The sequence below is a fragment of the Amblyomma americanum genome, chromosome 5 (genome assembly GCF_052857255.1).
Source record: "Amblyomma americanum isolate KBUSLIRL-KWMA chromosome 5, ASM5285725v1, whole genome shotgun sequence".
Taxonomy (NCBI): Eukaryota; Metazoa; Arthropoda; class Arachnida; order Ixodida; family Ixodidae; genus Amblyomma; species Amblyomma americanum.
Window position 1 is genome coordinate 71,186,807 of NC_135501.1, and position 15,526 is coordinate 71,202,332.

General features: G+C 45.4%; 2 protein-coding genes across 2 annotated transcripts in view; one reads left to right on the forward strand and one right to left on the reverse strand.

The window, feature by feature from the left end:
• Positions 1-329: 329 nt before the first annotated feature.
• The window catches only part of LOC144132530 (cytochrome P450 2U1-like), a 35,181-nt gene continuing 19,984 nt past the window's right edge, over positions 330-15,526 (forward strand). Inside the window, exons 1-3 of the mRNA XM_077665011.1 lie at positions 330-599; positions 9,465-9,820; positions 14,518-14,642. Of these exons, the coding sequence (XP_077521137.1) occupies positions 9,606-9,820; positions 14,518-14,642 (340 nt within the window). The 5' untranslated portion in view covers positions 330-599; positions 9,465-9,605. The remainder of the gene's footprint in view (positions 600-9,464; positions 9,821-14,517; positions 14,643-15,526) is intronic.
• LOC144133954 (uncharacterized) lies at positions 1,945-5,706 on the reverse strand. The gene is made up of 4 exons (XM_077666998.1): positions 5,409-5,706; positions 4,407-4,535; positions 3,198-3,320; positions 1,945-2,195 (listed from the first exon to the last, which is right to left on the reverse strand). The coding sequence occupies exons 1-4, from the start codon at positions 5,704-5,706 to the stop codon at positions 1,945-1,947; spliced, it is 801 nt and encodes a 266-aa protein (XP_077523124.1).

Sequence of the window (15,526 nt, forward strand, 5' to 3'; positions counted from 1 at the left end):
CTTTTATGATCAGTTCGGATGACAAAAGGGAGACCAGCTTTGATGCAATTATCTGAAGGATAGTCTCGTCCTCACCATGCAACTACATAAAGCTGACAGCTAGACCTGCGGCCCATCATCGGGCGGATTGCTTTGGTACGAAAAGCAGTATAAAACTGCGGTGCTGATTTCGACGCTCATGTTCAAGAGAGAGCTCAGACACCCCGCATCCTGTTTCACTGCACTTAAAAAAACAGGAAGAGCTCGAACGCGGAGAGAGTCAGGTGTGTTTTTGAATTCACATTGTTCTCAGAACGCTGTGAAGGTTCTTTGCGCACGTGCAGTCATCCACGCAGCTGTTTAGAGCGCTCTGGCAGCGCGCTCGGTTTTACATTTTCTAGAAGCCGCACCCTGGTAGGCGCTATACAGCGTCTAAAGGAATGACGAGTTAAACGCCATCCATGTTAATGTACATGCGTGATGCGGTCTCGTTTCGAGCCCTAGGCCAGTCGTAAATTACGCCAGTATACCACCTGGTGCGTCTTTCCAGTGATCTACGCAGGTCCGTGGACGACTGCACGTGGACGATCAGAAGCCCTCCCAGCTCTGCGTCACGAAAGGTGAGGATCGCCTCGAAGACATATACTTACACAAAGCGTTCGACACCACTAGCCCATGGACGCAAAAAAGTTGTTTACCTTTTCTGAAACTGTTGCACTGAATATATGTACACTCCGCACCTTTTAAGAGGACTGAAGAGCTAACAGTGTTTAGAAATAAATAAACATCTAGAAAATTGCAATGACCATTTCTCAGCTAAACTTAAAAGCGTCATTTAAACTGGCAAATTTGCAATCTGTTAACAATAAAATTTTGAGCCACTATTGAGAAATAATAAACCAGGCACACTTAAAAAATATTCTCAACATCCAGCCCCCTGCACTTGGCAAAGGATCGAAGAGTGCGCGCTTTTTTTAATATTGCCACTAGGTAGCTTACACAACATGTACAAAATACTTGTATAACTGTAATGGTAGAAAAATTTTCTAAGCGTCTGCGATAGACAGCTGATTGTCTTACGGGTTCCTAGAGGTGCACTTACTGATCGTTCCTTGTTTTTTTATTCGAAGCTCATTGGGTAAAAATGTGTTCTACATTGCAAATTTGCATTTCTCGATTTCGCAGTGCTTTTCTGTTTACTAAAACTGCACGGTTTAAAATGGCGGTATTGTAAAGTCATATTGCAGCATAGAACGCTGAATCACAAAAAAAATTAATGTATAAAACACGGAAGTAGTAGGTATGCATGAACCATGCTGCTAAATGTTGTAGCATGTCACGTTGTTTTGTTCCATCTAACCAGAGGTACTAAGTGCGTGTCAAACGGGAAAGTGAATATACAAGCATATGATAGTATTTCCATATAGTTTACATCGAATAGTTACCAAAGCTATGTATTCTCCATTTAGTACCTTACCCTCAGGGCCCATAAGGTACTTTAAAGGGGGGGGGGGGGGGGGGGGGTCGGCCGAGGCAGTAAACAAGGAAACAGAAAAACTATCAGTCTAAAAAATACCACACGTGGCGTGTCTTACTGTATACGACAGTACGCCGTTCGAAGGTTGCAACATGAATCTTTATTGCTTCCGGCTCGGAGCGTATATATACGAAACAGAGAGGGGGGAAAGGGGAAAGGGAGAACAAGGGAAGGATATCAAACGATAAACGCACGTGCCGTCAGTGCTTGCAAGGCAGTCTGATTGCGGCTGACGTCACTTTACAACATCTCTTCTTCCTTAAGAGTGAAGTCGCTGTACTGGTTTTCTTTGACGTGTAGAGCGCCGCAAGGCTTGGGGTGATCTGACGGGTTCAGCGTTGCTCCCTGCGAGTTCCGGCTGAAGTTCATGCTCAGGTTCTGTTATGCCCCCTTGTTCGGCTGGCGTTCTCGGCAACAGTGGGTAGTCGCTAGGAGTACCTGTTCTCGAGTCGTTTTGCCGCTTCTTGGTCTTTACCAAACGGTGGCGTCGCATCTTCCCGGTCCCGCACCTGGTCAACATGTCTTACTGATCCGGCTGGTGTTCGAATGCTCACCATCCGAGAGCCTGTTGTAGACTCTACAATTCCTGGAGTCCATTTCACACCCCTTCCGAAGTTGCGGGCGTACACGGTAGCTTCAGGCAATGGCAGTGGCCACTCGTCTGCTTCGTTCGCTGGCCCTGCGTGTACAGGAGGGAAACATGTATCTAAACGGGATCGAATTTTATATCCGAAGAGCAGCTCTGACGGCGATTTTCCAGAGCGGTTAGGTGTCCTTCTGTAATTGAAAAGAAGCTTGTTTATATTATCTTCCAGCCGCCCCTCATCAATCTTCTTGAGGCCGTCCTTAATTGTCCTGACAGCCGTTTCTGCTAGGCCGTTCGATTGAGGGTGATATACAGCTGTGCGCAGATGCGTTATGTTGCTCCTCTTGACTAAAGTAGCGAACTCGTTAGCGGTAAACTGCGTTCCATAATCGGATACGATGGTTCGTGGCACGCCAAATCTGCAGAAGATACCGTGCAGGCAGTTGATTGTGCATGAAGCGTTTGCTTGTCGGAGTGGCACAGCTTCAATCCACTTACTGTATGCGTCCACGACCACGAGTATCATGTTCCCTGCAATAGGTCCCGCAAAATCGATATGTACCCTTGCCCATTATTCAACAGTGGCGGGCCAGCCTTTTGGCGTTGCTGTAGCTGGCATGGGCAGGTTTTGGACACAACTCTGACATGACGCTGTCACTGCCTCTATTTGGCGATCTAACCCTGGCCACCAGAATGACGATCTAGCAACCGCCTTCATAGCGGACGATCCCTGGTGCGTCTCATGCAAAAGGTATAAGATGCGACGTCGCGCCTCCATCGGAACGACTACTCGCCGGCCCCAGTATAACAACCCGTGGGCCAAAGAAAGCTCCATTTTTTTTTTGTCAAAAAAAGGTGCGACACTCGTGTTGAGGCTTTTCGCGCAGGGCGGCCAACCGTTCTTGGTGAATCGCATAACTTGACTCAGAGCAGGGTCGCCCGCAGTCAACTGCCTTAGTTTCTCAACTGACACAGTTTCCTCATCGAACACACTCAAGGCCAGCAGATAGTCTGGTGGGTCCGCTTCTGGTGGCTTGGGCCCAGACGTCTGTTGTGGCAGTCTACTAAGGGCGTCAGCGTTGAGGAGTTGTTTACCAGGAGAGTATTGAAGCTGATAGCGGAATCCGCCTAAGTACAGCGTCCAGCGCTGTATTCTGGCGGCTGCCAATGCTGGAGTTGGTCGATCCGCCTTCAGCAGGCCCACGAGCGGCTGGTGGTCGGTGACCAATACAAATTCTCGGCCTACGAGATAATCACAGAAGTTGTACACTCCAAACACAAGAGCAAGGGCTTCCCTCTCAAGCTGGGAATAATTTTTCTCAGCCCTTGTTAGCGTCCTAGAACGGAACCCGACAGGTTTGTTTACCTTTCCGAATGTATGGAAAAGCACGGCACCTATTCCGTCCTGTGAAGCGTCACACTCCAGCTTGAGGGGTCTCTCGGGATCATAGTGAGCCAGCACAGCCGCTTCCCGAAGGAAGTTTTTTGCTGCACGAAAAGCTGCTTCTTGCGCATGTCCCCAGAACCAACGTGTGCTGTTCTCCAATAACTTGTACAGCGGTGCAAGTACGGAAGACATGTTGGGCACGAACTTCGAATAAAATGTAATCATGCCCAGAAACGACCTCAACTGCTGAACATTTTGTGGGTTGGGGGCTTGCGCGATTGCTTCAACATGCATCTCTATCAGATGGAGACCTTCACGATGAATTTTATGACCCAGATACGTCACTGCCTCTTTGCGAAAGCTGCATTTCTCAAGTCTGAGCTTCACTCCATGCTCACGAAAACGCTGCAGTACTTGTCGTAATCTGTCGGTGCTACCAAGTTTTTCTGATACCAAAACGTCGTCAAGGTAAGCCTGAACACCTGTCAGGCCCTGCAGAACTTTTTCTATTTTCCGCTGGAAGATGGCAGGCGCGGAAGCTATGCCGAACGGCAGTCGGTTGTAGCAAAACAACCCGCGGTGTGTATTGATTACGCACATCTTCCTTGAGTCCTCATCGAGGGGGACTTGGTTATACGCGTCTCTTAAATCCAGCGTGCTGAAGTAGCCCCCACCGTTCAGGCATGCGAAGATGTCATCAATAGCTGGCAACGGGTACTACTCCAGTTCACAGACGGGATTCAAGGTCACCTTAAAATCAACTCAGATTCTAACCTCGCCGTTCTTCTTCATTACAGGCACAATGGGAGTAGCCCATTCGGCGTGCGTTACAGGTGACAGTACTCCAAGCGTTACGAGCCTATCAATCTCTTTGGAAACTTTGTCGCGTAAAGCAAATGGAAGGGAACGGGCCTTACAAAATTTCGGCATGGCGCCTTCCTTGAGCTTCAGATGAACAGGGTGTCCGTCAATTAGACCCAGCTCGGGGCTGAAGACGTCTTTGAACTCTGACAGGACGGCATGCATGGCGGGGGTATGGCTGCTTTCTGGACCAGAGTTTTGTTGCACTGACACGTTCAACACCGAGGTTCCTGCGTCATTGAACTTGGAAATCAGCTCCCGTCCACAAAGGCTCGTACCTGAACAGTTCAGAACCATCAAGGAACTCTTGACCTCCTTGTCGTTGTAGGACACTGACATACTCAGTTTCCCTAATACTGGAAGTTGTCCAAGATAACAGGACAGTTTAATGAATGCGGGTTCTAATTGCGGCCAATGTTCACGGTTTTTCTCAAAAATCTCTTTGGACACAACACAGACGGGTGAGCCGGTGTCCACAATCATAGGTACGTTAATGCCACACCATGTGAAAGTACGAAGAATAGGTGGTGGTAGCCGACCATTGAAGGGTGCGGTTAGTGTCCAAATGTGCGCATCGTCTCCATTTTCCTCAGTAACATCCGCTGTTACTGCAAACGCTTCTCCTTGCCTGCATTGTGAACGTGCCTTTGGGCGTCCTTTCCGCACGTCGCTTTGGCACATCTTCGCCAGATGGCCGTATACACCACAGCGGTAACACCTCGCTTTAGCCCAGCCGCAGGCGTTTCTGTTGTGTTTCTTACTTCCGCAACGCCCACATACTGACACCAGTTCATCGGCTTGTCGTGCATTGACCTTGAGTACGGGTTCAATGTCAGAAGACATCTTCTTTGTATCGTTTTCCGCTGCTTCTGCTGATATGGCAATTGTTTCAGCATCCTTCAACGTCAAATCTGTTTTCGCTAATAGCTGCTTCTGAATAGCGCTTGACCTCACGCCACAGACGATTCTGTCGCGAAGCATCCGGTCTAGCATGTCGCCGAAATTACAGCCATCCGCAATCCGGCGAACTTCAACGATGAACTGTTGAATGGGCTCACCTTCCAACTGGCAGCGATTGAAGAACCGATAGCTCTCCGTTATTTCATGACGCTTGGGGTCGAAGTAGGCATCCAAAACCTTGACTGCTTCCTCGTACGTCAGCGAGTTCGGCTTCCTCGGTGCAACCTGTCCTGAGTGCACTTGCACGGTGCACGTACTCAATGCTGCTACCAGCAAAGCCCTTTTCTTGCCCGAGTCGCTGACGCCAGTTGCCTCAAAATAAGCTTCTACCTTCGTGATGTAGGCCTTCCAGTTGTCAGACTGGTCATCGTATTCCGGTAGTTGATGATGAGCCATGGTCGGTATTTCCGCGGCCGCTGTTTCCTGCTTAACTGCCTGGCTTACATCATTTTTCACCTCAAGGGTTCTTTCTGGCCTCGTCGCTACTGTTACATCGTTACTACACACGTGGAGTGTCTTACTGTATACGACAGTACGACGTTCGAAGGTTGCAATATGAATCTTTATTGCTTCCGGCTCGGAGCGTATATATACGAAACAGAGAGGGGGAAAGGGAGAACAAGGGAAGGATATCAAACGATAAACGCACGTGCCGTCAGCGCTTGCAAGGCAGTCTGATTGCGGCTGACGTCACTTTACAACAGCAGGCAAGACGATAACGCAGCAAATTCATAAATGAGGTGAGCTTAAGCGCGCACTGCGTAGTGATAGCTTTTAGGTTAGTTTCAAGTGTGCGTCTAATCTGGTAGTTCATGCGTGTGTTTCTTCCTAAATGTTCTTATAAATTGTCGCTATGCAGCACAGCTACATTCTTCCACTACTACACCAACTAGTCCCAACACAAGCTGTATTTAATGGACTGTGTGCGGCCCTTCTTTGTAAAGCCCTCAATAAGGACTGAATTTGGTAGGTAGACCATGATGGTTTCCCCTAAACAGAATGCCAATGTGGTCTTACACAGCTTTTTTAATCTGTGCAAAGCGAAGTTCTTCATTTGAAATATCAAGACGACTTTCTAGCTGTCTGCAACGTCATTGCGAATTATTGAGGGAACCATATTGATTGAATAATGTTTTCTTCAAGCGTGGGAGCTGCATCGCATACAGCGCCCCATGTGCCAACGTAGGCGGGAAACTATTTCTTGTGCGATGGCTTGTACAGCATATCTTTAATAGTATTGTGTCCCACAACGATCCACCCGTGGATCCTTCCCATGGTCACATGACAACCCTCTGCACGTGCCTCACGTTGCCTTTATCGTCTAGACGGGGTGCATGCTAGAGGGCCTCACTCTGCGGGAACCCGCCTCTCACTTATTGCAGTCTTTGACGTCATCACGCAGCCAGCGGGATCCTGAGACGCCCCAAACGCTTCAAAGCACCTCTCAGACGCCGCACGCAGCAAGGCGAGAACCCAAACATATGCGTTGAGTTCATCATAGGTAGCTTGCACTGCGGACGCGCTGCCCGAAAAGGGATTATCGCCTGTCTTTGAATTTGGTAGTGCGAAACACCAGTTTTGCAAAAAAGGAGCACTTGCATAACACTGAGTAGCAGTGAAAAGCACACAAGCTTTAATATGTTATTTACATTTTAAAGATAACCTACTATTTTTATTATCTTTGTTCTGTTTTCCTAATTTCAACACTTTTTTCCGGCGAAGGGGCTGCGCTAGCGCTTGGCTGTGACGATGCCTGAAGTATGTCCGTTTGCCAGTGATTATTCTGTCTCTAATGATAATGAATATTATCTCGCGATGTTTTCGACATGAACTGTTCAGTATACGAAAACAAAAAAAAAATCGAAAACTCGCGTATTTGAACGTAAATAAAAACTGGCTTTTATATGGTTTTTTTTTAGAACATTGCCAAGTACAAGGTTAGGATGAAAAACTCATCTAGCTCTATCGGAGCAATAAACCCCGTACGACCAGCGAAAACAGGACTGCCTGGCTGCAAAGTTCATCGAAAAACCGGGAGTTTATAGAAAAAGTTTCAAGAATGTTACTACAGCTCTCATATGGTTAACTAATAACCATTAACAACTATTTAATATCAAGGAATACAATAACCTTGTTGGTTACCTCGTTTTTCTCGCTTTTATTGGCAGCATTGAGTTGTGGCGCCGTTTGGCAGCCTTCTCTCTCCGTTTCATAGCTATAAGACAGATATTAAGCAATGTTTTGTAAATTAATATAAATGAAAAATTTTATTTCATTTTCTACGTCGTACCATGCGTCTCGCAATTAATACGGCTATGATCCAAAAACAAAGGACGAGCCCAACGCGAATTCATGTGGTAAAGGTATATGTAATCAAGAAATGCTTGAAAGCGTTTACTGGATTACATAAAACACGAAATCCATCAATAACTAGAGTAAGGATGGTCATTTTCCAGAAACCTGCGCCATAGCACATCGTCCTGAATGCTCTCCCTCGCAGTACATTCAAGCTGCTCACACAAAACACGTGTTGTTACAGAAGGGTACATTTTTTTTTAGATGTATTAGTGTAATGCGTTAAGGGTTCGTCATTAATGAGACCACGGTGCGACGAAAAGAAGGTCATTTTACCCACAGCTGCTTTTGGCGCTTTCAATGGGCTCACTGAGAAAAGGAAACGTACCGCCGCTTCAGAAAGCGATGTGCTACCGCGATAAAAAATTTACGGGACAAGAGTGTGTGGAAGATTTATTGTAGCGGGAGCTACACTGAGCTACCAGTCGAGCATTTCGTGGTACATGGGAGAGGCAAGTTGTGCGGGCGCGCCGTTACCATGGCAACCGAAGAATAGCAAAGTGCGGCGTGCGCTTCGCCGTCGAAAGCGGCCGCTCGCCCGCTCCCCCGTCAAAGCCGAGCGTGACGTCACGCGGATGAGCAGTCATGCGCATGCGCCAGTACCATGGTAACCGAAGAGAACCCACAGCGGCGCTGCTTTCTTCGTCGCCGCCTCGCCGCACGCCGCTCTATCACCCGAACGCCGCGTCGCATGCGCAGGACTGCGTATAAAAGGCGGAGGTGTAGTGGGCGTCTGTATGACAGCGATTGGCATGCATGCAGAGAAGGAGAGTCCAGCCGCTGCTAAACGGCGTATATAGACAAAAGAATATAAACTCTTCTGATTATGAGGTTGTCTCCTGGCAGTTGACTTGACCCAAAAAAAGAACGCTGGTGTCTGTGTGTACGTGAAACAAGGTGTCACCACTGTCAGACATCTCCCTTCGATCGCGCGGTTAATAATGGTGAAGCCTACTGCGTGCAGCTTCTGGAAAGCGGCATTATCATACAAGGAAGCTACGTGGCACCCGGAGCACCTGTAAAGCAGACGACTGATGTGGTTGCCACGTGTATACGAGGCTACTGCATGGTTTCACAGTTGTGTGTGACTTTGGGTGATTTGGCATGAAAACAGGACACTCTTAGTCAGTGTATGAAAGAAAAGTGACTTTAATTTAGCTTCGGACCCATACGTCAGGACTACACAATGGGGAACTACTATAAAGGTTGTATACTAAAGAGGCTCTACCAAATCGAAATACTGTATCGACGAAATTGAGACCGCTGCGTGCTAGTTCACAGATCATCGGGCAGTCTTCGTCTCTTTCAAGCAAAATGAATAAAAGATGTCTATACTCAATATTTCTCATCGCTAAACATAGTGACCTCAACAAGCTCAGCCAGGGAAACATACACGTCGCTACGTATATCCTGGCATAACAGAGCTAAGCCACTGAAATTTTTTTTTTCTTCGCAATCACGCAATCTAGTCGCCTGAAATGTGTCACAGTATCATGCGCAAGTAATGTCTATCGGCGGACAACAATACCAGGCGACTGTGTGGCAATGTAGAGCTGCAATAAGCGTTTCTCAGAGAACATGCTTCTGTACCATTCTGATAGCGATAGCACTTGCCACCTGCACTGCCCATTCATGATAACGAGAATCGCAATTGATAACAATATGTGAAAAAGATTGATGCCATGTTTTTATCATTGGTGAAATGCGCCTGAACTGAAGGGCTTGTGCTAATGACCACATTTAAACTTTGTTTGCATGGAGTTAGCATTGCAAGGCACAATGAATTCTTTTTTTTTCAGAACTTTTGTCCTGAAGCTGCCGTGGCCGTCCGCAGCGTGGTGTACTGCTATCCGTCCTACTTGGTCCCTTGTGCTTCTTATTTGATCCAGTAGGACTGCGGTGTACTTAACTCTGATTTCAGGCACTAAATCTGCGCAAGTATGTTTATAGCTGTCCTTACGACGTCGATTTCGGCGTGCGTGCTGGGCTGGCTTGCATTGTTCCTTTGGAGGCGGCGAAGACGCGTTCTGCAAGGAGCAAGACTGCCTCCGATGCCACCGGCAAGCTCTATTTTTGGGCACGTAGAACTGCACCAAAGAGATTTTCATCGCACGAAGGCTATAGAGTGGGCCAGTAAATACGGCTCCATCTTCAGGTATGAAGCTTCTGAAAGAGAGCACTTTGAGGTTGTGATCTTTACAAGTGAACAGCTTGCTTACGTTACTACGTTTGCGTCTGCGCATTGCCCACAACCAGTCATTTTGTAGCACACTACAAAGGTTACAGACTTTATCTCATATGCTATTGATCGTAGAATTGCTTTCAGTAACGATTGTTGGGTGCAGCAAGCTTGATTTTTCGAGTCAAAGCCCATAAAATGTTCGCCGAAATCAGCAAACGGGGACGCCAGCACAAGCGACAGCCACATATTCTTCGCGTGCAGTGAAGAAACTACGTTCAAATTGAATTTATGGCCATGGCGCCTCAGGTGGCATGGCAAAAGTTGCTGTGAGGTCTTGTCAATAGACAAGGAAGTCTTTTCACTACCAGGCATGCAAACAAGAACGCATGCAGTGAACAAAAGAGGCACCCCTAACATTTCGAAGTGTTGCGAGACTCACCCTATTGGCGCAAACGATGAGGGTTTAGTTTGGTTTATGGGGGTTTAACGTCTCAAAGCGACTCAGGCTTTGAGGGACGCCGTTGTGAAGGGCTCCGGAAGTCTCGGCCACCTGAGGTTATTTAACGTGCACTGACATCGCACAGCACACGGGCCTCTAGAATCCATCGAAATTTGACCGCCGCGGCCGGCGAACTATGAGGACCTTTATTATATTTCATGACAGGTATACGTGAAGAACATATCCACGCGCCTATTGAGCGTTTAGTTTTTGTTGCTTTGCGTTTGGCACATGAGCGAATGTTGAAATCGAATGAAATAAGAGAGTCGTGGTGACCTCACTAGAAGGACATTATTAGCTATGTGGGGAAGGCGATCATATCGGTAATATTCTAGAGAGCATAGCTCGATGATTGGAGTCTAGAAGAAGTAAGAAGGTGAGGTTACTGCAAACGTAGTTCTATGATTACTCTGTCCCCTTTTGCGGACACCTTAACCATAGTGAAATAAAACTGTTACGTGATCCTCGGTGGATCGTTCGAGTGCATTGCAGTCAAATGTATCTTACGTTCCAAGTTAACGCACTCGAGTTTAGTATATACGAGGTGCTACACTCTGAGTCTTGCTGCACCTCAGACAACACACGAAAGTTAGTTTTACCCGAGTTTAAAACATCAAAGTTTATTGTATCAAAGGTTACATATGCAGGTTCAGTATATTCTAGGCTAACACTCGAAAAGTGCTTATGTCCAAGCAGGCATACTGAGGCTTGTTAAATCTTACGTGGTATAATAAGCTCTTATGAGTAGTATACCAGATACGTTCGTAACCCGGTGAGCAGAATGCCTCCGGTTCACTGTGGAAGATGGACCACCTGCACTGCCACCATTTTACGCTTTCAGTGACCCCTCTAATGCTAACGCATTAAATGTATGCAGGAGCGTCAAAAATTTTAAACTAAGTTTTCCCGCGGCGCCACTGCTCTGGCTCGAACTATTCGTTATTTTATGCGGCACAGCCACAACACAAATTCTCGTTGCATTTTTGTGTCGATCATCATTAAAAACAAGCACACCTTGTTAATAATGGGTCGCCGAAAGTAAATGAGGGTGTCAGAAGAATTGAACAAAAGACTGCAAATGAATGTGTAAAATGTAGCCAAGAGTACTGGCCGCCCTGAATACTAATGCCTGCTGATTCGACAGTGCCGGAATCTCGCCAAAACGATAACATTAGACCAGAAAAAAGAGGCGTTAAGGACTTAAAAATAATATTCTAATCACCATCTTGTCCGTCTTTTATAATAAAGTTACTCAGACAACTTCTGCTAGGTCAAGACGAACTTTAGAGTTCAGTGAACCAAGAACCGTCGTGACTATAAGAATTTCCTATCCGACAAGCTGCAATGTTCACAAGAACAAATAAATGAAATAAAAGAACACTGAATGGAACCAGCCACTATAGGTATTTTTCGTATATTGCGAGAACGGGTATCACTAAGCTGAAGTTCTCCAGCCAAGGACGCACTTCCTGATAAGTAATTTGAAGAGGAACATGTGAAGTTGCTGAAAAATATCTAAACCGGCTCCACAGCAACCGGAGTGCGGAAAGCGAAAAAATCTTAATCTTCAAGGGAGTTAGGCAAGGTGGCAGCATTTTCAAGTACTGCTTACCGCGTGTTCACAAGAGTTATTCTATAATAGCACTTGAAAGAATTGGGGTTACAAGTAAAGAAAGAATAGCTTAGCAAAATTGAGATTGCTGATAATATTGCCATGCTAGTACTAGGTTGGCATGCGGATGAATTGCAGAGCTTTAGTTCAGAGGACCAAGACAGGGAAATCTGAACGCTGGCAGTTTAATGGCAAATGTTTTTTATTTTGATTGCTCGCGAGACTGAGAGTTTGCCTGCAGTGGTAGCCTATAAGCCAATATTTTCAATTGCAATCAACTGATGTCTTGTGTAAGCAGCGAAATCAGAGAAATTGAGCAACGGTCGAAGTATTTTGCATCATGAAAACAACGAATGCTTCAGGCAGCTGTTTTTGTTATCTCTGCGTAAGGCAGAGATTTCTTTCAGAGAGCTTGGGTTACCAGCCAAAATTTTCGCACAATCTTTTCGCTTGTTTAATTGGGTGGCTGTCAGGCGTCGGCGATTTACCCAATATTTTAGCGTGGCAGCGTTAAGTCCCCCGTTCTGCAGAAAATCTGGCGGCGTCGTCGCCTGCTTTGAGAGCGGAAAATTACCGAAAAAGCACCATACGTGGGCCGCTTAGGTCACGTGGCTTTGTGACATTTTCACGAACAGCCCGCCGGATTGCGAGCGAACTCAAAACTGTGGCAGCTGGGAAAATAAGTCATGGTTAGTCGTGAAAGGTTGCTCAAGTGAGAGCAACTTGGGTCTCACAAGCCACGCCGGGGGCTGCACCTGCCACGGCAAGGCAGCGGCGAATGGGTTAACTGTCACACCACTGAGCCAGGTGTGGTGTGAGGACTACGTGATCTATGAATATAAAGTAGAGAATGACCAATTGCGCATATATGGTCACTGACGCATTGACGCTATCGCATCACAGCATTACGGTTGAGCTTGCGTGTCCCATAGAATTTTTTTCTTTGCCTAATGACTAGGTGTATTTGTAGAAAAAAGATTGTTCGTAACAATGGCCTTCCACGCTGACGTATTCAGCTGTTGGTGTACGTTTTTATGTGTATCGATTTAAGGCTAGCACATACGTGAAATATTTTATTGGAAAATTTATTCTTACCAAATTGTTAATATCATAATTGTCATTGATTTTTTGAAGTTTGTTATTGTTTGCAAAATCGCGCAAGCGTAGACAACAGACGTAATCGGTTAAATTGGATGTCTTTATTTTCAGGCGGAAATAAGCAAAACCTTAACGCGGCCCGTTCTACTGTAATCTCTCTCCTAAAACAAATTAGAACCACTGTCATAATTTTAACGATAAGAAAATATTTCAGCAAAGTTATTAAGAAAGAGCACATTCCTGAAAACTGGATAAACAATAAAAATCTTTTTAAAAAAACCTCTGTTTCGAGGCATAATACAATATATTATTCTTTGAAGGCTTTAAAACGTTCCGCTTTATATAGCATCTCTAAAAAGAACACTTTTAGAACACAGGCTACGAACAGCTAAATTTATTTTGCACTTTTTTAGCATTTTATTTGTAATTTACACGACATTTTATTCTTCTTAGCATACCGCTAATGAGTTTTTGTCTTTATTTTAGCTTCTCTTTTTGGAGCACAGGAATTTGTTATAGGATATTTGGAAGTTTTTATTTGATGAAATAAATTATAAGCTTTGCTAGTACGCGTTGCTTAGTATGCAGGCGGTCCACTGAACATTATAAAATTCAGCGATAATGCATTTATCTGGAAAGAAAATATTGCGCAATATTAAATAAAGCACGTTAGAAGAAATCTAGGACAGCTCGGAGCTTATTCCGCGAAGTCGTTCGGCCTATTGCTCTTGAAACGAGGAAGTGTGTTCGTGTAACCAGTTGTACAGAAAACGGAACGAGTTTTTCAACGCGATTTAGCTGCTAAGTAATCTCTCTCAGACGTAAAAGACAGAAGTGTCTCTGTGCCTCGTGAAGCGCCGGCTGAATGAAACGCAGGCTTTATCAAAACTAAGAAAATTTAGTGCACATTTAGGTGGCATTAAATGTACTTTTGAGAAGCTCTCAGCTTGCAACTGCGACTCTCGGACTGCTTTAAAAGAAAACCAGGACTGAACTTCCCGTTGCTTAATGCACTGTTTGCCGAAAGAAAGAGAACGTTAGGTAAAAAAAAAGCGATTTCTCACCTCGAGTAACCCATGTGACACTGTACTGTTCTATTCCCATGCATCCGAATGTAAATACATAAATATCTAGTAGTACCAGAGTGTCCTAATGCTTCACAGCCCAGGTGAACGGGCCCTTATATCAAACCTTTCATTTCATCAATTTTTTTTCTGGGAAAATATATTGCCATTAACTTCTTCTCATACACCTTACAGTGGTAAAACTAGGGGACTGAACTGCTTTTCATAATTTCTTGTACCGATAGAACAGTAATGGTTCTGGACGAAAATATAAAAAAATGCCTAGCCAATATTCGTTTTGACATCCTTCAGGCATTGGGCGTAATATGACAAAAATGAATTCATAGCAATAGCACTCTTTCAATCTTGTTCCCTCTTTATATGCTCTTGTTTTCAGACTGAGAATAAACTTCACGGACGTAGTCGTGATGAACGACATCGAGAGCATCAGGAAGTTCGTCAACCATAATGAGCTTCTCTACCGCGCCGATTGCTTTCTGACTCCACTTAGCCCTAACCAAGGTAAATGCGCATGGAAAAAAGTAACCTTAGCCCAGAAATTGTCTGCTTTGTCTTTAATTTAAAGGAGAATAAAAGCAATAAAAGTTCGAAGAGATTTTTAATATTAGCAGCGCTTCGAGATTATGGAATGGTTTGATAAGGATACCGTTTGTAAAACAGCCATCGACTTCGTTATTAATGTCGCAACAATTGCTTTCATAAGTAATGCTACTGCTGATCGATGCCGTTAAAATTGTTTAAAAATTCACAATTGGTATTTTAAAGGGTGTACATGGCTTGCTCCTGCAAAAAGCTGTTTGCGGAAGAGAGGTCCCCATGTTTTCCTAGCCACCGTTTTTTTGGGCTCTGTCTGCGTGTTTGTGTGTGTGGTTCTCGCGTCCAGTATCATTCGTACCTATGAGTAGCGCACTAATAATGTTAAGTTTGAACCAACTAGGCCCATTTGCAGCTTTACTTATCCTTTTGAGCTCACGTCGCTGTTCGTGTGTGGCAGTAAGATCAAGCGGCAGGAACGCTGTGAAGTGCTTTACTGGGTGGTAGTTTACCCTTTTTTTTTTTGCTATGCCCTGCCACTGTGAGCCGCACGTGGAGAGAAACCGCTTGTGGAATTGAATGAAAGAACGAGGTGTGGAATTATCGAAAGGTAATACGCGCGTCGCAGCCACCGCGTCCACCGATGTAATGAAGATGGTTGCTTCAGGAACAGGTACCGCCATTCTGAATTTCACCATCCTCCACTGCGCCCTTGCAGAAGCGCGAGGCTCGTGCAGAGTGTGCAGCGCACCTGTGTTCACGTCTAACAGAAGGAAATTGGGGTTAAGCTTTCTATTATATGTACCGAAGTGGTGACCGCAATCCAGGGAACAGAACGACCGCGAAAATTG